Source organism: Lipotes vexillifer, unplaced genomic scaffold, assembly GCF_000442215.2.
Source record: "Lipotes vexillifer unplaced genomic scaffold, Lipotes_vexillifer_v1.1 scaffold496, whole genome shotgun sequence".
Taxonomy (NCBI): domain Eukaryota; kingdom Metazoa; phylum Chordata; class Mammalia; order Artiodactyla; family Lipotidae; genus Lipotes; species Lipotes vexillifer.
In genome coordinates this window covers 10,076,644-10,100,529 of record NW_006786690.1, presented here as the reverse complement: position 1 = coordinate 10,100,529, position 23,886 = coordinate 10,076,644, and the positions used below count along the sequence as shown (strand labels likewise).

The 23,886-nt window shown below is 42.6% G+C and overlaps 1 protein-coding gene across 1 annotated transcript in view; it reads left to right on the top strand.

The window, feature by feature from the left end:
* Positions 1–7,638: 7,638 nt before the first annotated feature.
* SPEN (spen family transcriptional repressor) overlaps positions 7,639–23,886 on the top strand; it is a 79,999-nt gene continuing 63,751 nt past the window's right edge. The window contains exon 1 of the mRNA XM_007459278.1: positions 7,639–7,721. Within this exon, the coding sequence (XP_007459340.1) occupies positions 7,639–7,721 (83 nt within the window). The remainder of the gene's footprint in view (positions 7,722–23,886) is intronic.

Genomic DNA, 23,886 nt, shown 5'->3' with positions numbered 1-23,886 from the left:
ATCGGTTACACTCCAATATAAAATAGAAAGTTAAAAAAAATAAAAAATAAATATTAGGTATATTAGCAGTATTTCCTCATAGAAGGAAGTTACCTTTAGCAACTTTCCAAGGACATGGTGGAAATATAAAAACTGATTTTTTAAAAAAGAAAATATCAGCCATTATATTCATTTCTGGAAAACCAAAAACAATGTGGAATAAATTATTTCGCTTTCTTAGAGAATTGAACAGTAAAGTAGATTATGAAGTGTTATGCTGAAAGAATGATTTCGAGAAGGACTAGCTAGCTAATACTATTCAACTGATTGGCGTTTTGATCATTTATGTATACATAATTTCACTACGGTGAGCCTGCTATATCAAAATAAATCCGTTAATAGACTGGTCTGTCTTTTTCACTAGTTGACCCTCAGAACTAGCAGATGTCAAACACTCTGACAATAATATATTAGTGTTGTCTGTTTTATTTTCTACTGTTTAGGAAAAAGCAAAAAGCAAAAAACAAGCCCTGATTCTAATAATAGGAGTTTGTTAGTATTGACAGGTTCTCATGTGGTTGGGTCTTTGATCATTTTAGAGCTAGTTAATATATTTTTATATGATGCCTTTAGGAACAGTGTTTATATTTTAAATATATGTTTTCTCATGAAACAGTTCAATTTTAATAGTGTGGAACTCGATTGGTAACAAAATTTTTGTTAAATATCTCGTAACTATTCTGTTCTCCTGTTTAAATGGTGATAGTAATTTATCTGCTCTATTGGCTAGGTTAGCATTCAGAGCCTGAGTTTGAGGCTCAGATGCTTTCCCCAACTGGGCTTCCATTATGCATGACTGAACTCTTTGAGCACATCTAGCATGCTAAATACAGGTGCTCTTCACAGTGCGAAATAAGACCTGATTAAAAACACATCTTTTTTTTTTTCGGTATGCGGGCCTCTCACTGTCGTGGCGTCTCCCGTTGCGGAGCACAGGCTCCGGACGCGCAGGCTCAGCGGCCATGGCTCACGGGCCTAGCTGCTCCGCAGCATATGGGATCTTCCCGGACCGCACGAACCCGTGTTCCCCGCATCAGCAGGCCGACTGTCAGCCACTGCTCCACCAGGGAAGCCCAACACATCTGTTTTAATTCCACTTTTCAAATGCCTCTGCTTTAATGTCTCCTTTCTGAATTATCTTTCACACTCAAATGGGGAAATTCACTTCACCATCCATTTATCATAGATCAGAGAAGAGATCACACCCTACTTTTTGATCATTTTCAGTGAGCATCAATTATTAATTGTTAGACTAAATTAAAAAAATCAGAATAAGAGTGGGTTGTATTTCTATTGAAAACATACAAAAATAAATGCTTATGAAAAAAATTTGTAAATATTTGTAACAAGGACAGAAACAAAGAAAAGCTTTCCCAGTGTTTCCTGATACATTGCCAATAAACATGAAAGCACTGAGAAAACCCAACACTTGATTTGGGGCTGTGCAAAGGGCATGTACTTATCAGTTTTGTTGTTATTAAGAGTTTTGCAATAGAAAAAGTCAGCAAAAGAGTGCAAGGAACTTCGTACTTGATATGCAATCACTGCATGTTGATTTGATTATAAGACCTGGCTATAATCCTGAAAATGTTATAAATTGGTCATGGTATGTTTTTAACTTCAACTGATGCTTACTTTTGGTATTCATATGAAATTAGCAGTCGACTTAATAGTATTCATGATATTTTTATTCTGTGTTACTTCCAAATACTTTTACATATATTATCTCATTTGATACTTCTAGCAACCTTACCAGGTAGAGAAAACAGATATTTTTATCCTCATTTTTCAGATAAGGGTATTGAGACTTTGAGGATTTAATTGACTTTACCTAGGCCGTATAGCCAGTGACAAAATTGGAACTGGAATTTTTGACTCTTTATTTTTTAAAATTTATTTATTTATTTTTGGCTGCATTGGGTCTTTGTTGCTGTGCACGGGCTTTCTCAGAGTGGGGGGCTACTCTTTGTTGTGGTGCGCAGGCTTCTCATTGCGGTGGCTTCTCTTGTTGCGGAGCATGGGGTCTAGAGCGCAGGCTCAGTAGTTGTGGCACATGGGCTCAGTAGTTGTGGCTCATGGGCTCTAGAGCACAGGCTCAGTAGTTGTGGTGCACAGGCTTAGTTGCTCCGCGGCATGTGGGCTCTTCCCAGACCAGGGCTCGAACCCATGTCCCCTGCATTGACAGGCGGATTCTTAACCACTGCGCCACCAGAGAAGCCCCTGGAATTTTTGACTCTTAACCCAGAGGTACTTCCATTATACTATAATGTCTCTCATTCATACCATCAGTGTTTTTCAGTATCCCCCAAAGTTCAAGGTCAAGTAGCCTTATGCTGAAAGAATCTGTAAGGAGCATGGACATTACTTTTAACCTGCAAATATTAACTTTTATAGAGATGGATAGAATTCCCACCTGAATTGCTCATTTGAACTTAGCATCTATAATGTGAACTATTTTTCCTTCAAATGAATCTGCCTTATTGAAATTAGAATAATATTTTTTGGGGCATCATAGGAACACATTAAAAATTTGAACAGAAATGAAATTTGTTTTACACATTAAATAATCTGCATGTCTATTTAAGCTGATGTATTGACATTTTATAAACTGAGAATTCTCTTTTGAGAAGTGTGTATCAGGTTTTTTAAAACCCAAGAAGCTAAAATGAACACCTTGGGTGCTATTTTTGGTGCCTGTAATTCTGAAAACAAGTATTTTGATGAAAGTAACACTTCAAGAGAATCTGAGTATGAGGTGCTATCAAATGATGTTTAATGGAATTTTGCTAGCATATGTGTGTGTGTGTGTGTGTGTGTGTGTGTGTGGTGTGTTTGTGTGTGTGCGCGTGCAGGCGCGTGCCTTGCTGCTTGTGGGATCTTAGTTCCCTGACCAGGGATTGAATCTGGGCCCTGGGCAGTGAAAGTGTGGAGTCCTAACCACTGGACTGCCAGAGAATTCCCTAGCCTTTATATTGTTAAACAGAGACGGTTTCTCAGTTGTTTGATAAATCTCTGGTAAAATGAGAAATGATAATTAAATTAATTTGGCATTTGCTAATCGTCTTTTTGATATCCTGTGATCTCTAAAGGTCTTTGGGAGAACTTTAACTCAACTTTGTTTAACAATTTGTATGTTAGTAATTTTCCACACAATTTCTCTTCTGTTACCTCCCGAAGGTGGGGAGCTTGAAAGTATTTGCAAACAACTTTGTCCATTTCAAATTAAATTTTATATAAAAATTATGTATCTACTTTTTACATGGGGAAATAGCACTGCTGTAACAAGACCTTTAGGATAATCTAAGAGAACTACATTTAAAAAAAATTTAGCTGGCAAACATGTTGCTTTTAATTTTCATTTAATGTCTCCTTATTCTTGTGCCATGGAGAAAGTATAAATACCTCTTAATTGGTTCTTTGTTTTAGCTTATCCTTTTACTGTTCTGTGGGAGTACATAGATGGATACAAAATACCACATTTAATAATGACTCTAAGCTCTCTTCTAATGATTTTGCTCTAAAAGCCCCCCCCCCTCTTTTCAGCCCTTGAATTTTCTTCAGCATGATTCTAACTGAAGCCTGCCTTCAAGGTGAGATATGCCTTTTATTTCTCTAATTGCAAGGTAGTGTTTTCTGAATCCTCTTCTTTGTTGCCCCTTTTAGTGTGATTGAGCTCAGCCTTTTCTGTTCTTCCTGGTGACACCAAGAAGATGCAGCTAACTCAGGGCCTATCAGGTTTTATTTATTTCATTTTAAAAAATTTATTTATTTTTGGCTGCGTTGGGTCTTCCTTGCTACACGCGGGCTTTCTCTAGTTACGGCGAGCGGGGACTACTCTTTGTTGTGGTGTGTGGGCTTCTCATTGAGGTGGCTTCTCTTGTTGAGCACGGGCCCTAGGTGTGTGGGCTTCAGGAGTTGTGGCTCGTGGGCTCAGTAGTTGTGGCTTGAGGGCTCTAGAGCACAGGCTCAGTAGTTGTGGTGCAAGGGCTTAGGTGGTCCGCGGCATGTGGGATCTACCTGGACGGGGGCTCGAACCCGTGTCCCCTGCTTTGGCAGGCAGATTCTTAACCACTGTGCCCCAAGGGAAGCCCCGCCTATCAGGTTTTAAATGAGTAATTTACATAATATTTTTTAATGTGTTTCAAATTGTGGTTGCTAATATTGAAATTTATGCTTCGTGGAAAAATGCTCTTCGGTTCAACACTAACTGCAGCCACATATACAGAACTATGAAGTTCATGAGTTTAGGTAACAGTGTGCTGGCCTAACACTCCTTATGTGATAGTTGTGGCAAATGTAAATGGCTAATCCTACATCTGAATGTAGGTTGATTTGCTTTCACTTTTACTGAGGAATCAATTCCATAATATTTTCAAGAACAAAAATTTCCGTATCATTTAATGACTCTGATTTGCATGAAGACAAGGTCAACCTCTGTGGTGGCATTAAAGGCCTTAACTGAATTATGAATGAGTGCCATTATTGTGGTGGTGCTTTTTCTAACTTTTCTAAACCACCTCTTTCCATTTCTGCCTGTTACTGGCCGCCCCCTCCCCCCCGCAAAAAAAGTGTGTTGAAATAGAAAATGTAAACATAAGCCAGAAAAATAGCATAGAAAAAAATTAAATTACCTGGCTCAGAATCTAGAATTTTTAGAAGTAACTTGTCAAAATTCTAAATATTATTTCAATGGATGGTAAGGTTATTACCTGAGCTAGCACATCTTGTTCTGTAATTGTTGCAACTGTGTAAGTAAGACAAGGGCTTGCTTAGCCTTCTAACATCCTGAGAGAGGAAGGAAGAGAGACGATCTTAGTTGAGAGTTGAGCAGACCTGCTGAGATCAAGTTTAAGTATAGTGTAGACTATTAAACCAAATACAAGAAAAGTTGATGTGACTCTCTGACACATCATTAAGAAGCTTATGTTAAACTATATGGCAAACAAAAAAACTACTTGGAGCTTTACCATCTGTGGAATTAAAGAAACAATTTATGCACAGGTGACCCCATATATTAATGCTATTTATTATGGTGACCATATTTTCCAGTTCAAAATAGCACAGTTTGATGATAAGTTGGCTTGTATCAATATCTGTGGAGAAAGTGAATGAGATCGAATATTTAAAATCTGGTCTCTACCTAAAGAACTACACCTGTTATATTTTTTTTCTGTAGGTAGAAAATGTAAAAGAAAGCTGAGTTGCTGACCTAAAAAATTGCATTTTTTCTGGACTCAGTACTGTTGCCTTAATTTTGTGGGTTTTCCCTGGGCTTCCGTAAACTAAAAAGGCTGTAGGCTTTAAAATTTAAAAGCTTTTAGGCCTGGAAAGGCTGGAGTTCTAATCCCCTCCTCGGCTTAGATATTAAATTATATAGCAAATCCTCTGAGGGGAACACCATCAGACATGTAACCATCTCACTTCATTCAGTTCTATTCCTGGTATGCCATAACGATCAGCAAAGAGAACGTGCAAACGGTTTCGCAAGATTCTATATAAAATGAAGTTGCTTAATGTTACATTCTTGGGAGGGATGGGTTTCTGAAGCCGTCACAGCTTAGCTGGGCCGTGAGAAGGGCGGCCTTGTTCTGACACTTTCCCAAGCAGGCGCGGCTCTAAGTGCCCGGAAACGCCAGAAGCTGGCCAAAGGTGAGCAGGGTAAGAGGTCCTGGCTTCTCCTAGCAGTGAAGCCGTGGCAACCGCTTTGACACGCAGCCCTGTGAATACCAACCCCCTTTCTCTCTTTTATTCCCCCAGGCCAGCGCCTGGGACCCCTACTCGAGGGGCTGGAGGCTATGCCTGCCTCTGCAAGCGCGTGGCCCCAGGCCTGACACGGCGCCCGCCCTAACAGAGTGCTGCGCGCCTGCGCACCGGGACCGAGCGCGCGAGCGTTCCTTCCCGGCCCTGCATTCCTCCCTCCCCCGCGCGCCTGCGCATCGGCTGGGAGGAACTCGGCGTCTCAGCCTCGGCGGGCTGTTGGGAGGCTGCGCGCGCGCCCGAGGTGAGGGAGGCGGGTCGCGCGCGCCGGTGGGAAGCGTCCGGCTGCCACAGCGCCAGCTCCGTCGTAGTCGCTGCCGCCCGGGTCCCGCTCGCCCCTCCTACCCGCTCCCCCTCCCGCCGCATCCCGGGCGCATGCGCCGCCGGAGCGCGGGGGTCGGCTTCGGGTGTTTGGTGGCGGCAGAGCTGAGCTGCGAGGCCCGAGAGTCAGAACCTGGGGGAGAGGGATGGTCTCTGCACGAGGGGGAGCCGGAGGAGCCGCCGCCGCTGCCGACGCCACCGCCGCAGCCGCCGCCGCCGCCGCCTCGGCGCCCGCCTCCCGGCGCTGACGGGCTCGTACGAAGCCGGCGAGGGGGAACCAGCACTAGCGGTCGCCGGCACACCGCCCAGCATGGTCCGGGAAACCAGGCACCTCTGGGTGGGCAACTTACCGGAGAATGTGCGGGAAGAGAAGATCATCGAGCATTTCAAACGGTGAGTGACATGAGGCCCGGGGCCGCGCTCTCTCCTCGGGCGCCGCTGCCCACTCCGGCCCGTTGCCGGCCCCTCCCCTTGCGCGGAACTGGTGAGGAGACCCGGGCCAGACCCACGGAAGGGTGCGGGGGGCGCCCGGCTGCCTGGCCGCTGCTCGGCCCGTGTCGCGGCGTTGGGCCTCAGGCCTCGGCGGAGCGGGCCCGGCTGCCGCCCTCTCCGTTCCCAGTAAGCAGGCGGCTGTCTCTCGACCTCCGCGAAGCCGGCGCCGGGAGGGTGCCCTCAGGCTGGCCAGCCGGCGGTGGGGTCGCGTCCTAGCGCGCCGCTGCCCCGGCTCCGAGCAGCCGCCCCCGCCGGCCCGGCAGATGCGGCGGAACCGAGCCGCCGACGGGCCGGGACCCGAACCCCTACCCTGGCCCGGCCAACTCCGAAGCCGTGGCAACCGCTTTGACACGCAGCCCTGTGAATACCAACCCCCTTTCTCTCTTTTATTCCCCCAGGCCAGCGCCTGGGACCCCTACTCGAGGGGCTGGAGGCTATGCCTGCCTCTGCAAGCGCGTGGCCCCAGGCCTGACACGGCGCCCGCCCTAACAGAGTGCTGCGCGCCTGCGCACCGGGACCGAGCGCGCGAGCGTTCCTTCCCGGCCCTGCATTCCTCCCTCCCCCGCGCGCCTGCGCATCGGCTGGGAGGAACTCGGCGTCTCAGCCTCGGCGGGCTGTTGGGAGGCTGCGCGCGCGCCCGAGGTGAGGGAGGCGGGTCGCGCGCGCCGGTGGGAAGCGTCCGGCTGCCACAGCGCCAGCTCCGTCGTAGTCGCTGCCGCCCGGGTCCCGCTCGCCCCTCCTACCCGCTCCCCCTCCCGCCGCATCCCGGGCGCATGCGCCGCCGGAGCGCGGGGGTCGGCTTCGGGTGTTTGGTGGCGGCAGAGCTGAGCTGCGAGGCCCGAGAGTCAGAACCTGGGGGAGAGGGATGGTCTCTGCACGAGGGGGAGCCGGAGGAGCCGCCGCCGCTGCCGACGCCACCGCCGCAGCCGCCGCCGCCGCCGCCTCGGCGCCCGCCTCCCGGCGCTGACGGGCTCGTACGAAGCCGGCGAGGGGGAACCAGCACTAGCGGTCGCCGGCACACCGCCCAGCATGGTCCGGGAAACCAGGCACCTCTGGGTGGGCAACTTACCGGAGAATGTGCGGGAAGAGAAGATCATCGAGCATTTCAAACGGTGAGTGACATGAGGCCCGGGGCCGCGCTCTCTCCTCGGGCGCCGCTGCCCACTCCGGCCCGTTGCCGGCCCCTCCCCTTGCGCGGAACTGGTGAGGAGACCCGGGCCAGACCCACGGAAGGGTGCGGGGGGCGCCCGGCTGCCTGGCCGCTGCTCGGCCCGTGTCGCGGCGTTGGGCCTCAGGCCTCGGCGGAGCGGGCCCGGCTGCCGCCCTCTCCGTTCCCAGTAAGCAGGCGGCTGTCTCTCGACCTCCGCGAAGCCGGCGCCGGGAGGGTGCCCTCAGGCTGGCCAGCCGGCGGTGGGGTCGCGTCCTAGCGCGCCGCTGCCCCGGCTCCGAGCAGCCGCCCCCGCCGGCCCGGCAGATGCGGCGGAACCGAGCCGCCGACGGGCCGGGACCCGAACCCCTACCCTGGCCCGGCCAACTCCAGAGTCCCGCAGCAACTCGCGCTCCTCGCTCTGCGGACGCGTGGACATGTCTGACCTAGAGAGGGTTTTGTGGGGAAAGGAAAGGTTATACAAAAACAAAAGTCTTGGTATGTATCGTAGGGATATCTAGGAACTGGGAAGACCCTGCTGGATTCTAGGGACCTCTCACGGAAGGTTCACAGACCTAGAAACAAAATGGAAATGGCAAACGCAAATGTTTTGATTTCTTCCCCTTGTTTATGTGGGGTTGGGTGGGGGGTGGTGTCTGAAAATAAGTTGGTGCGTCTGTTTCGGCTCTTTTCGCCTTCCTCCCTTCAGCGCTCTGGGGTCCCTGGATGAGGAGGGTGGTGGGGACCGAGTGCTCGCAGAGGAGGAGCCACCTCATATAGCAGAGTCCCCACCGCGCTGTGCTCCCAGCCTCGGGAATCTCCGCTGCTGCGGCCGCGCCGGCGTTAACACTGCAGAGCCTTTTTTAAAAGGATGGTGTTTCCCTCCCACCCAGGATTCCTAAATCAGTGGTTAAAAAATGCATGCCTTTTCAGATTAGAAGATGTAGCTCTTTTAAAAAAAGATGTAGCTTTTAAAAAGGTTCTTCCCAGAATATTTTTTTTTTGTTAATAGCGTAGTAGGAATGAATGTTCTTATTACATTTTATTTAGTAGCTTTTACCGTTTGTTTTTGTTTTGTGAAATCTATGTGGGTCATAGCTGATAGAGCCCTCCATGTGAAATACTGAAAATGACGGTTTACTTACACTGGTGTAAATTGAGAAGGACTGTAGCAGATATGTGATTGTCCTCGAAAATTACTGTTTCTTGTTATATTAAAGACTTCGGAAGGTTTTAAGTTTGGTATACTCTAAATTCCTCTTACTATCTAGTGAGTGAAGGGGAAATTATGGAGCGACCTTATTAGTGAGTCACCATGGGAAAAATAGATTGCGTCGCTTGCTCTTGAGCAGCTTGCATAAGGAAATGGAAGCAGAGGCAGCGGAGCTCCGCTCTTTCAAATGGAGGATCATTGATTCTGTTGGTGGTTGCTGTTACTGGGGTATTAAATCTTCACCCCTGGAGCGCGCGTCTGCGCGTGTCCGCGTGTGAAAAGGAGCCTGGAATAGTGCCGTTCATAACCCACTAAAGCTGTCCTCGTTAGGACTGGGGGAGGCGCGCTTCCAGGGACTCCCGGTGTTTACTACGTTGTGCTGAGAAATCAGGCAGCGGCAAGGCAGGAGCAAAAACTCGCCTCTGTCCCCTGTGACAAAGGGGAGATCTCGGGCTCAGTGGGGAAACAGATGGGAACTCTCCGTGGCGCTGCCCCACCCCTTACCCCATATGGAGGCCCCATATCTTCAGTGTATTGGTGGAAAAATCATTTAGGTGCAGATTATTGGACTGGAAAAGCCACTTAGATGTGCTCACTTTTATTTCCTTGTGGACCTTCTCTGTAGGTGTCTGCCTGGGAAATTCGTATGCACCGACGTGCAAACACGTGCATTGCAGCATTTGCTTTGCCCCCTCAGTATCATGTGGCCAGACGTGTCATTTCGCATTATGCAGATTATAGAGACACTGTATGCCTATCGCGGGGAGTTTGACCCCTCTGCAAGATGAGGGGTTAGAGAGGAAAGAGGAAATCGTTCGAGGGAGTTTTGGAAGGTTTTTTAAGTGGATGGTGCTGCCGGCCGGCTTGTGTGAATGACTTTCTAAAATGGCGGCCAGGACCCACTTTAAGTGGGAATCAGCAGAGCAGATCTCAGAATGCACAGAGGGAGGAGCGGGCAGAGGATGCGAGCTGCCTTGGAAAGCGGCGGTCTGGAGGAACGTTGCTGTATTAAAGAGGGCTTAGCTGGCACATTGCTCGCGACTGCATTTAAAGGAGTGTGTTACGTATTGCAGAGCAAAAGCAGATGCTATTGATAAGATTATCTTAAAACTGAGTAGACCAAGTGTCCCTGAAATTCCTTTATTTTAAAAGCGACTTTTGAAAATTTTAAACAAGTTTGCTTAGTTCTTTGGGTAGATAGTGCATTCTTAGTGGGTTTAAAGAGTGTAAAAAGGTTTACAGAGAAAAATCTCCTCTTTACCCCGACCCTGGGAATTCCAGTTCCCACTCTCCCCTTCCCATCTCCACCCCCTAACAGGTAGTCTCTATTTCTGGCTTCTTGTGTATCCTTAAAACGGGTACAAGAAATGTTCTTGCTGATCCAGCTGTGAAGCTAAATGGACTTTGTTTGGAGAAATTCAAGGTCTTTTATCCTTATTGTAGAAAATGTTTTGTAAAGTGTGTGGTTGCTACCGGGAGGAAAACTAAATGTGAATAATTTAAGTGAAAGGGATAAAACGGTGCTTGTACCAGAATGAGAGTTCTGCAAGAAAATTTAAGAACATCCAATTCTGATGTCTTCTAGAAATCATAATGAGAAAAACCATGCAATATCTATAATAAAACTGAGGTTGAAGTGCCTACTTTTACTGTTTTCCCTAGCTGATTTCAACATTAATAACTGTTTTACAGGATTAAGAGGTGTACACTGGGAATACATTATATAAAATGTTTTCAAAATGAATGTTCTCGTAACGATGATTAGGCTTTTGTAGTAAGTATTTGGATTAAAAAAATGATTAAATGAGGCAGCTTTGGGAGCAAGGCAGTTTAAGAGGCATTTGGGATGGGGGAGGGTCAGAGCCAATTCTTTTATTTATATTTTGGTAGAAAATAGGTTGAGGGAAGGTTGCTGATTTAGCTTTTTTTTTTCCCCTCTGTGCCAAAGAAAGAGCAAACCTTTAAAATGTAATCAGAACATTTTCAAAATTTGGCTTTACCTTCTTGCAATAAGAATAATCTATTGTGCTCATGATTTTAACAGCATTCAATATGCTGATTGAAAAGAATTAAATGAGTATTTCTGAATCAGACTTAGTTAACAAAGATCCATTGCAGGGACTGAATTTGCACAATAGAGAAAGTCCTTTCCTTTGTATGGTATGTTAGCTGGATTGAAGGGGGAAGGGAGGAGTTATACAACAATTGGTCGCTGTCTTAGTTGTTAGAGGGAGAGAGGTGTGTGCAAAGGCGACTCCCTGAATTAGAATGAGCAAATGAATAGAACCCTTTAAAGGACATAAAAGTCTCTGTATCTTATTTTCAGGTTTGAAGTAAATCACCTATTCAGGTTCTTCCCATCCATTCTCCAGTTCTAGAGAATAAGTTAAAGATCACACAGAGGTTGAGCAAGGTAGCAGCTCATGTAAAAATTTTGTCAAAGAATGAAACTCATTTAAAAGTGTTTTGTTTTCTTAACTTTATTTATTTTATCTTGCTGCAGTCACTTTTTTAACCTCTTTATTGGAGTATAATTGCTTTACAATGGTGTGTTAGTGTCTGCTTTATAACAGTGAATCAGCTGTACATATACATATATCCGCATATCTTCTCCCTCATTTTTCTAACTTTACATGTCCAATCATAATAGTTTTCCTGAGTTTAAATAGCTGGACTATATGTTATGTTACATGAATTTGGTTTACTTCTGGGACACAATATAAAGTATTGTGGTAAAGTTTCCTTGTCCTTACATACTCCTATAACTAGAGATACTTTTAGAATTAAACAAATTTGACTCCCTAGCCTGCATCACTGCTACATGGTTTATTCTTTTGAGCTGAGCCAGTTTCTTTGAAGAAACATCTCTGTTTTTGAATGTTATAATTTTGAATACCTATTTTCATGACAGGCTTTTTGAACATTAAAGAAAGTAAAGTAAAATAATTTTATACTTATCTTGAGAAATAGCATTAGAAACTAATACAGAATACTTGAGATGTTGTATTTTATTTCCTGAGTTAGAATGCTTCTGGCAGATCGGAGGAAAACATAGGGCTCAGGACCAAGAAGAATGATGGTGTTTGACTTGTATAGAGGGCACCTTTTCCCAACTACCTTTCTTGTGGACTCTTGATTGCTCAGGCGTTGTATTGTTTGGTATGCTTATGAAGAGATTTCGGGCTTGATTTAGGAGACATTTTTAATCCTGTACACACCAGTGGTTTGGAAAGACTTGTATAGAAGTTATAGAGATAGTGGTAATGTGGAAGTTTTTCTAAATATTCCTCCAAGTCTCATTTTCCTCTTAGTTTGAAATTTTGTCTAAATTTTAAAAAAAATGAAATATTTCATGAAAACTAGCATATTCCAGTTGGGGACTATATATTTTTTTGCTTTTACTTTTAAGACTCCCTAGTGTTTGAGCTGTATTTAACTAGTCACTTTAGAGTAAACACTGTAGGCTGAAAAATACCTTGAGTATGTATATTCATTCAGATTGTGCTCCTGAATTGTTGATATTGGATGGTTTAAAATAAATAGTTGTTCGTCAACTTTAAACTGACATATTAGTCTGCTGAACAAGGAGACTAAATAACGTAACACTTTTCTATAGTTCAATTTCTAACCTTTACTGTTTGTTTTGTTTAATGTTTTCTTTATCATTATATATCTTACAGCTACTCAAAAAATGTTTTAAATTTTCTTTCTTTCTTTCTTTTCTTTATTTTATATTTTGGCTGCGTTGGGTCTTCGTTGCTGCGCCCAGGCTTTCTCTAGTTGCGGCAGGCGGGGGCTACTCTTTGTTGCAGTGCGTGGGCTTCTCATTGTAGTGGTTTCTCTTGTTGTGGAGCACGGGCTGTAGGCGCGCGGGCTTCAGTAGTTGTGGCACGCGGGCTCAGTAGTTGTGGTTCGTGGGCTCTAGAGCCCAGGCTCAGTAGTTGTGGCGCACGGGCTTAGTTGGTCCGCGGCATGTGGGATCTTTCCGGACCAGTGCTCGAACCCGTGTCCCCTGTATTGGCAGGCAGATTCTTAACCACTGTGCCACCAGGGAAGCCCGCTACCCATATTTTGAATGAAAATAGCATACTCTATTGTGGAAACCAATTAGGATGTTTAATCAACTTATTAGAAATTATATAATTTTGTGTGCTGTCTAGCTGGTTTTTAGAGTGTGGAAATGCGCTTTGCAGTGAAAAGATGTTCTTGGTATGATGTTAAAGTATTGCAATATTCCCATTTTTCCCCCTACATGTGTCACTGTCTGCCAAGTTGAAAATTATAAACATCTAAAAAAAATCCACAACGGGATGTCTCTATAAAACCCTAACTTAAATTTAGTGAATTTTTGGATTTACTTAGGATTTCATTTTGAGTATAGGGATGAATTGAAACCTAGCATGTTTAAAGATTTTTACTATATAAGAACTGCTCCACCTCTTACAGCTAAGGAATATTTCTGGGAAAATTCAAATGGAAGACACCTATTATTTATTTTTTTTGCGGTACGCGGGCCTCTCACCGTTATGGCCTCTCCCGTTGTGGAGCACAGGCTCTGGATGCGCAGCCTCAATGGCCATGGCTCACGGGCCCAGCCGCTCCGCGGCATGTGGGATCCTCCCGGACCGGGGCACAAGCCCGTGTCCCCTGCATCGGCAGGCGGACTCTCAACCACTGCGCCACCAGGGAAGCCCCAAGACACTTATTATTGCTTGTGTTATGCACTTGGTGCTAGATTTTTAGTCCAGCATTAAATTCTGGGGGTATGTGTATGTCTTTGTATCTTTGTATTAGATGCTGAGTTTGGGTTACATTGACAAATGAAATTAAGATTTTTCTGTTTATATCTTGTATTGGCTTTGTTACATTCTAATCATGTTTACACACAGTATATGTACTTTTACATATAATACATTTATAGTTTCTTTGATTCTTAAAATTGACTCTGATTTTTTAGAAAAATACCCCATCATTTTATTCCTTTGATTGAAAAAATAGGGGCTTCCCTGGTGGCGCAGTGGTTGAGAGTCCGCCTGCCGATGCAGGGGACATGGGTTCGTGCCCCGGTCCGGGAAGATCCCACATGCCGCGGAGTGGCTGCGCCCGTGAGCCCTGGCCGCTGAGCCTGCGCGTCTGGAGCCTGTTGCTCCGCAACGGGAGAGGCCACAACAGTGAGAGGCCCGTGTACTGCAAAAAACAAACAAACAAACAAAAAACCAAAAAGCTAGGATAGTTTTACTCAAAAACACTTTGTATTTTACAAACTATATTGGATGTATAGTGATTTGCATCTTTTGTAAGTCAGTAAATTGGTAGGTGGTGGATTTTTGTTTCAACCATTAATTTTTTTTTTTTTTTGTGGTACGCGGGCCTCTCACTGTCGTGGCCTCTCCCTCTGCGGAGCACAGGCTCCGGACGCGCAGGCTCAGCGGCCATGGCTGACGGGCCCAGCCGCTCCGTGGCATGTGGGATCTTCCCAGACCTGGGCACGAACCTGTGTCCCCTGCATCGGCAGGCGGACTCTCAACCACTGCGCCACCAGGGAAGCCCAACCATTAATTTTTAAAATTTATGCTGTCTGCAATAAAGGCTCTTTTTCACTCAAGATTTTTTTATTCTTTATTTTTAAAATTTTTATTTTTTGGCCACGTGTCACAGCATGCAGGATCTTAGTTCCCTGACCAGAGATCAAACCCATGCCCCCTGCAGTGGAAGCAAGGAACCCTAACTACTGGATTGCCAGGATATTCCCCACTTAAGATTATTTAAGTAACCTCGGATGAAAAGAAAAAAGATTTTAAAAGTTTATCACTTTATTATATCAAAAGGATGTTAGAATGAAAACTATTACTCTTTAGACCAGAATTTAGGAGGAGGTACTTAAATTTGGATAGGAAAATAGTATGTCTTTATTTTCAGTAACTTCTTAATCAGAATTTAGCATTTCCATCAATTTTAACTGTATTGTGGTGTAGTACCAACATGGTAGTAGTAGTAGTACCTGTGATGATTTCACCACCAACACCAATCAGATGTATTTTCATATTTTACATTACAGTTGTTGCCGATATTTCATTTATGCTCATCACAACTTGGAAATGACAATAGCTATTAGACCTGCTGCTAAATACTTATATTTAATGCATCAATAAAGATGCATACATATATTACTGTATGATCAATCTGTGTTGTAGATATACTTTTAAACTTTACCTTGGAGAATTTTGAACATACACAAAAGTAGAATAGTAAATAAAACTCATGTACACATTGTTCAGCCCCAGTGACCATCAACCATGACGTATTCTGCCTTATGAGGAAAAATAAAGCAGAGGAGGGGATGGAGAGTAAATGCGGGTGGGAGTGACGAGGAAGGCCTCTTTGAAAATATGGCATTTGATACATAGGAATGAAGGCCTATCCATACACATAGATCCACTTCTCGCCTTCCTGTGTGTTTGTTTGTTGTTGTTGTTTTTCATTTAAAATTTATTTTGAAGTAGTTCAGGAAAAGTGCAAAGAATTCCCACATTCCCTTCACACAAATTCCTCAGTTGTTAGCATTTTGCCACATTTGCTCCATTACCTTCTCTTGTCTTTTCCTGGCATGATATCCTTAATTCTCCAGTGTATATCTCCCCAAAACTGCATTGCACCATACAGTATTTTTGGCAAGGAAATCAACATTGGTATAGCACTATTACTCAATCCATAGACCTCATTCAAATGATGCCAGCCACCCCAACAATGTCCCTCTTTCCTTTTTGGTCCAGGATCCGAGCCAGTACCATGTATTGCCTTTGGTTGTCATGTGTCGTCCGTCTGGAACAGTTTCTTACCCTAATTCTCATGTGCCTGATAGTCTTAAAGAGCACAATTCTTTTTTATTTTTAATTAATTAATTTATTTTTGACTGTGTTGGGTCTTCATTGCTGCGTGCGGGCTTTCTCTAGTTGTGGCGAGTGGGGGCTACTCTTTGCGGTGTGCAGGCTTCTCACTGCGGTGGCTTCTCTTGTTGTGGAGCACAGACTCTAGGTATGCGGGCTCAGTAGTTGTGGCTCCTGGGCTCTAGAGCACAGGCTCAGTAGTTGTGGCACACGGGCTTAGTTGCTCCACGGCATGTGGGATCTTCCCAGACCAGGGCTCGAACCCGTGTCCCCTGCATTGGCAGGCGGATTCTTAACCACTGAGCCACCAGGGAAGCCCAAGAGCATAATTCTTTCATTCTGTAGGCTGACCCTCTACCCAGGTCTGTCCAGTATTACCTCATGACAAGATCAGGTCTTGCAATCTTGGCAGGAATACCAGAGAAATGATTCTGTGCTTTTTCAGAATATGGAGACAGTATTGGATCCATCCCACCACTGGTGATGTTAACTTCGATCACCTAGTAAAGTTAGTGTCTTCACCATTTTCCCCCCTTTATGTGATTAGCATTTTATGGGGAGATATTCCAGTATTACACTGATAGTCTCTTCTGTCATCAACCCTAAACCCAGTAGCCTTAGCAGCTATTGATAACTTTTTGTAAAAATATTTATTTATTCATTTATTTATTTTTGGTTGCATCGTGTCTTAGTTGCGGCATGCGGAATCTTTTGTTGCAGCATGCGGGCTTCTCTCTCTAGTTTTGGTGCACGGGCTCAGTAGTTGTGGCGTGCGGGCTTAGTTGCCCTGTGGCATGTGGGATCTTAGTTCCCCGACCAGGGATCAAACCCACATCCCCTGCATTGGAAGGCAGACTCTTAACCACTGGACCCCCAGGGTAGTCCCCCATTGATAACTCTTGACTGTATTATATACTGCTGTGATTGTTGCCAAATGAGAATCTATTACTGTGATTTCTTATACATTTATTCTGTAGGTAAGAATTTTCCATAATTATATTTGGAAATATATATACACACACGCATATATATGATTTCCTTTTTTTTCAATGGATTTTAATTTAGGACTTGCTTATTTTGATACCCAAATCATTCTAGATTTGACCAATGGGAGCTCCTTCAAACTGGCTACTGTGTCCTTTTGATATCTTCCCACTACTCTTTTAAGCATTTCTTTATTTCTGGCAACAACAAAGGCTCATCTTGTATTTTCCCTTTCCCAGTCCTGTAATCAGCCATTCTCCAAGAGACTCTGGTTCCTTTTAGGGAGGGATGGTATTTAGAAACCCAAGATCTGGGTGCACAGTTTACCCATTGCTGCAGAGCTAAGAGGATATGTATTGTGTGTGTACACATGTATATATGTTTACATGTATATATAATACATGTATCTCTATATATTTTGAAACTATGTTCACACATGTTTCAATACATGAGGATTCTTTCTAACCTCCCCATTTCCATGTTTATAAATCCCTTCTCAGACAGTGAGAAACCTCTCATTATTCTCAATATATTTACTTATTTGCCCAGTATGTTCTCAGTGTAACTAATAGGCCAACCACTCTGCCTCCCCCACCTCTGCCTGCCACCTCTGGGCACCTCACCCCTGCTGCCTCTGGCTCCCTCTTGGCTTTTCTCTTTGGAAACCAACATTGTGGGGGAGGTGGAAGGCAAGGCAAGAAAAGGAAGGTGGGGCTGGAAATGGCTTGCATGTTTTTGTCTTCAGTTTTTTCTCTCATAGGAGACAACTTGTGGATGAGTGAATTACCTGCCTCTGGTGCCATTTGTAAGCAGCTTTAGAGCTATTACCCCACTTTCAACATTTTAGTTTTGGTTCTAATTCCACCACTGACTTTATGACATGAGGTTAATCACAGGATCAGTATGAGCTGTATTATATGCTGAGTCATTCAGAAGAGGGACTAGTAAGAAGGGAGTTTTTTAGGTATCATCATTGCTCCATTTATTTGGGCGTCAGTCACTCACTTTGTGTGGTATCTCAGCAAAATCTTGCCCTTGCCCCACTTCCCCCCAGGCTTATTGACCTCAACCTTATTTCTTTTTTTGTTTGTTTTAACTTAAAATTTTTAATACTAATTTTAAATTAATAAGTTTTAATTAATTTAATTCTTAACTGAAGTATAACTGACATATAACATTATATTGGTTTCAGGTGTACAACATAATGATCTGATTTTTGTATATATTGCAAAATGATCACCACTTCCTCACCATACATAGTTACAAAAAACGTTTTTTTTTCCTTGTGGTAAGTACTTTCAAGATTTACTCTCTTAAAGTACTTTCAAGATTTACTCTCTTAGGAACTTTCACATCTGCAATACAATATTAACTGTAGTCACTGTGTTGTACATTATATCCCCATGACTTATTCATTTTATAATTGGAAGTTTTTATCTTTTGAGCCCTTTCATTCCACCCATCACCGCAACCCCCAACCACCAATCTGTTTTCTATATCAATGACTTTTTTTTTAAGATTCCACATATAAGTGAGATCTTATGGTATTTGTCTTTCTCTCACTTATTTCATTTAGCATAATGCCCTCAAGGTTTATCCATGTTGTTGCAAATGGCAAGATTTCCTTCTTTTTTATGGCTGAATAGTATTCCATTGTGTTTGCGCACACCACATATGCCACATGTTCTTTATCCATCCATCAATCCCTGGACACAGGTTGTTTCTGTATCTTGGCTTTGGTAAATAAAATGCTGCAATGAACACGGAGATGCATATCTTTTCAAATTGGTGTTTTGCGTTTCTTTGGTTATATACCCAGAAGTGGAATTGCTGTGTCATATGGTAATTCTATTTTTAACTTTTTGAGGCGCCTCCATACTGCTTTCCATAGTGGCTGCATCACCTTTTTTTTTCTGCTCCCTCTACACTACTCTTCACCCCTGTCCAAAGAGTTCCTTAATGAATTAAAATCTTATTCCTTTGCACAAGCCCTACAATGTGTATAGTTGGTATTATTTTGAAGTAGATCCTAGACATCTTATTTAATCCACAAGTATTTCAGTGTTTATCTCTACAAGATAAGAACTGTTTAAAGATATTCAGCAATACTATGGTATATCCTTACTTCAAATACCCAGTCAGTATTTTCAAATATCCAGCCAGTACTCGAGTTTGTAATTGTTTTAAGAATCTTTTTTTTTTTCACTCAGGCTCTAAATAAGGTACATAAGATATATTTTTAAAATTTTATTGAGGTATAATTTACATACAGTAAAATAAACCTATTTCAAGTGTTGAGTTTGTTGAATTTTGAGAAATGTAGGCATCCTTGTAATCACCACCACCACAGTCAGGATACCACAGTGTATTCACTTACTGATGGACATGGGACTCTTTCAACCTTTTTTAATCCATAGGTTTTAATCTCTCTTTCTGTTTACAACTTAATTTGTTGGAAACCAAGTTGTAGAGTTTCTCAGTGTGTGTTTTGCTGATTACATGCCTGTCCTGTGGTATACATTAACATCACCTTTTGTCCTCTGTATTTCCTGTATGTTCAAAAGTTGATAATTGTATTTCAATATAATTGGTTTCTTTGTAATGCGTGCATTTTACTTGATTAATTTAATAATAGTCCGAGAAAGGGTTTATAGGTTTCACTGGCTGTCAAAGCAGTCCGTGGAAAAAAGTGTAAGAAATATGGTTTAGGCAAACAATTAAGAATAGAATGCTAGCAGTATATTTAAGTACTTACTTTAGCTTTGACATAAAAAGGTTGAGGTTAAAAAGTTAAGAATCACCGAAAAACTTTAAGACTAGTAAACAAAACAAAGATAGTGTCCTGTGAATAGCTTTATTTTTCCCCTCCTCTTTTTCCTCATTGTAAACGTACAGGATTAGAACTGCTGTTTTTCTTGTGGGAATTTTTTTCTGTTTTTTCATCCACCGGCACCCCCCCCCCCCCCGCGCCTCAGTTTTTTTCGTAGAAATCATGGAATCCTTAGATTTTTTTAAGGTTGTTCCTTTTAGTCAGCTTGAATTCTTTCAATGAAATGAATTTCAAGCTCATCCAATGTTAGAATTAAATGCCATAATAGATATTAATTTCTATTATGTGAGTGGGTTCAGCCTTAATCAAAGAAAACAAGATTTGCAAAAATCTCAATTTATAGAGAGTATCTAAAATTCAGTTAGTATGTGATGCTGTATATAAAAAAGACAGGGAATTCCCTGGCAGTCCAGTGGTTGGGACTCTGTGCTCTCACTGCCTAAGGCGCAGGTTCAATCCCTGGTCGGGGAGCTAAGATCCTGCAAGCTGTGCGGTGCGGCCAAAAAAACAAAAACAAAATAAGACACCTTAACTCTTCAGTAAAACATTTATTTGTTTATTTATTTAAATATTTATTTTGGCTGTGCTGGATCTTTGTTGTTGCACTTGGGATCTTCGTTGTGGCACGTGGGATCTTTGTTGCAGCATGTGTTTTTTTTTTTTTGGTACGCGGGCCTGTCACTGTTGTGGCCTCTCCCGCTGCGGAGCACAGGCTCTGGACGTGCAGGCCCAGCGGCCATGGCTCACGGGCCCAGCCGCTCCGCGGCATGTGGGATCTTCCCAGACCGGGGCACAAACCCGTGTCCCCTGCATCGGCAGGCGGACTCTCAACCACTGCGCCACCAGGGAAGCCCCATGTGGACTCTTAGTTGCAGCATGCATGTGGAATCTAGTTCCCTGATAAGAGATTGAACATGGGGTCCCTGCATTGGAAGCGCGGAGTTTTACCCACTGGACTACCAGGGAAGTTCCCAGTAACACATTTATTATATAAAGTAGGTACATTTATTTTCTCCCATAAATTGAATGGGTCAGATTATAAGATTTATAAGGGGACTTCCCTGGTGGTGCAGTGGTTAAGAATCCGCCTGCCAGTGCAGGGGACACGGGTTTGATGCCTGGTCTGGGAAGATCCCACATGCCGCAGAGCAACTAAGCTCGTGCACCACAACTACTGAGCCTGTAGTCTAGGGCCCACGTGCTGCAGCTGCTGAGCCCCCGTGCTGCAGCTACTGAAACCCATGTGCCTAGAGCTCCGCAACAAGAGAAGCCACCGCAATGAGAAGCCCGAGCACCGCAATGAAGAGTAGCTTCCGCTCACTGCAACTAGAGAAAACCCACGCACAGCAACAAAGACCCAATGCAGCCAAAAAATTAAAAAAAAAAAGATTTCTAAGATCTTTTTAGTTTAGAAAATCTTGTTCTAGGGCACACCATGTTAGAGCTAGCAAAGGGTCTTTATTGGCATGGAAAAATATTAAATGACAAAACAAGGTGTAAAATGGGACATGTAACATCTCTATGGGGTCAGTGAAAATCTATACATGACTCTCCTGTGTATATGCTCACTCTGTCAGCTTTTGATACAAATGGTGTTTCCATTGATAACTGAAAATCTAAAGTGAGAGATGAATAAGTATAATATTAAAAGCTCTCTCATGCAAAAAAAAAAAAAAAGAAAGAAAAGAAAATCTTATTCTAGCCATTCTCCATAGTGCATAAAGGTAACTGGAATGCTGTGAAGATTTAAAAAAAAGTATATTTTGATGATTAGTTGGATTATAAAAGAGCTTAATATCTAGAAATACTGTGTAGCCATCATACAAAACATTGGTGTACCAGTTCCTTTCAGATGAATCATCTCCTAACCAGCTATGCTCATCAGTCAAAAATAGTCTTTCTTGGGTTCAGACTTAAGTGGCATTTATAAAGTTTCAAATAGTTTTAAATTATATTGCAGTTAATTTTAAAAAAATGGTGTCTGTGCTTTGTTATACTAATCTAAGGTGTTTAATGATATACTCTAGTTTTTCTTGTCACTTATACCTTTTTTTTTTTTTTTTTTTTTTTTTTTTTTTAATGAAGTAACCCTTTCCACGGTGTTTTTTGACACATATTATTCCTTTTCAGCAAGTTTGCTGTGCCGGTCTAAAAGTAGATGTATAAAAGGAACTTTCATCACAGCTTGGGGTCTCACAGGATTATGACATTTGATTTCCTTTGTGTTGATCTTATTGGAAATTTTTGCTTGTAAAGAAAAGCTTTTTAGTTCTAGAGATTATAATTAATGACTAAAGCGTTGACTGGAGAAGTGTGCATATTTAACAAGTTTCAGGAATGATTGGCATAGAGACTGGTGACTTATTTCTTAATTTAACAGGCTTAATTTCATGCAGAGTTTTTATTGGGAAGCATGATTATTTAAAAGTTTATAAACCATTGGAAGTGAGTAGAAAAACCCAAAGACCTTTTAAGATTAAAGAGTGATAAAGAAGACCCATTTCCTTAATCTGGAAATATCGGTAGTCTTTAAAGATTTACAGAAATGCAGTGGTGGATGAAAAGAATATGGAATTTATGTATATTACAAAAAGATCACATTTGTCCTGATTCTGTTCTAAGTAACCATATATTGTGAAATAAGGATAGAAGTCTAATCAAGTGAAATATTAGAGGGGATTTATAAATTTCTCAAAGTCTTTTTTTAAACTGTTATTTTACTAAGAAGTAAGCCATAGGTTAGAAGTTAATTTCCTTCTCAGCAGTTGTACTGTAATAGTCCTATTAAGCCAGGTAGGAAGCACATTTTCAAAGAGCCCTTTGTATTTACACCCCGGACTCTTGATGTGGATTTTTGTTAGTTTCTTGGCTTCTGCTACTTCAGCTTTGTTTTCTCCAGCCTTCCCCTTTTGATCAACTTGCCTTGCTCCTTTTTTTCTTCATTTAACTGTTTTATTTACTGCCATTACTTTAAGAAATGGTTAATCATGGTCATTTGCATTCTCTTTACAATTATACTTGAGCTTTTCTCAGTACTATGTAAATCAGACACATTTATGAAGTTGTTCATTAATTATTGTGAGAAGAAATGTCCAAAAGTTAACTTAGTGGCCACCGTCATTGTCTGTATTCCTGCACTGTATGTGTGTGTGTATATATATATATATATATATATATATACACACACACACATATATATATATATATTTTTTTTAATATTTATTTATTTGGCTACACCCGGTCTTAGATGTGGCACGTGGGATTTTGCGGCCTGTGGGATCTTCAGTTGCGGCATGTGGGATCTTTTAGTTGCGGCGTGCGAGATCTAGTTCCCTGACCAGGGATCGAACTCAGGCCCTCTGCATTGGGAACGTAGAGTCTTAACTGCTGGATTGCCAGAGAAGTCCCCTGCACTATATATTTTGACTTTTAGAGTGTAAACTCCTCCCTCCTATTCTCTGAAGAAGTACCTCATGAATTCTTTCTGAGATTGTCTAAAAGGTTCAGTCTTCCTATTTTATGTAGCCAGTAACGTCTAAAGATCATAGAACCTTTGGGATTGTTTTCTCCTTATAATTGGATAATCTTTCAGAGGTTTACATATCAGTTGCACACTATCTTTTTGTTAACAATTAATTTTACTTAGTAAATAGTTATTTTGCACCATTAGATTGGTGCAAAATAATGCATATACGTATTTTTTCACTGAAGTAATGGTGCCAGTAGTAGTTCTGAAGAATTTTGTCATTCAAAGCTTTACTGAAAACATTGCCTTTTCCCAAGAGTTGTAGTCATCAAGTTTTCATGTACAGGAATCTAGGCAGTAACCATGGATTTGATAAACAGCTGACTATAGTTTTGTTGGTTGAATTAAACTTATCTTCAGTCTTCAAGTTTTCTTAAATCTTTTCTAATTAGAATCAATAAATCGTTTCTCATCTTAAAAAAGTAATGTATTATGTTCATAGAAGCATTTACAATAGCCCAGAAGGTAGAAGCAATCTAAGTGTTCATGACCCATGGAAAGATAAACAGAATGTGCGACAACAAAATACATATCACGGAGTATTATTCAGCCTTAGAAAGGAAGGAAATTCTTCTTTTTTAAATTGAAGTATTGTTGATTTACAATATTATGTTAGGAAAGGAAATTCTGACACATGCTTCAACATGGATGAACCTTGAAGATTTTATGCTAAGTGAAATAAGGCTGTCA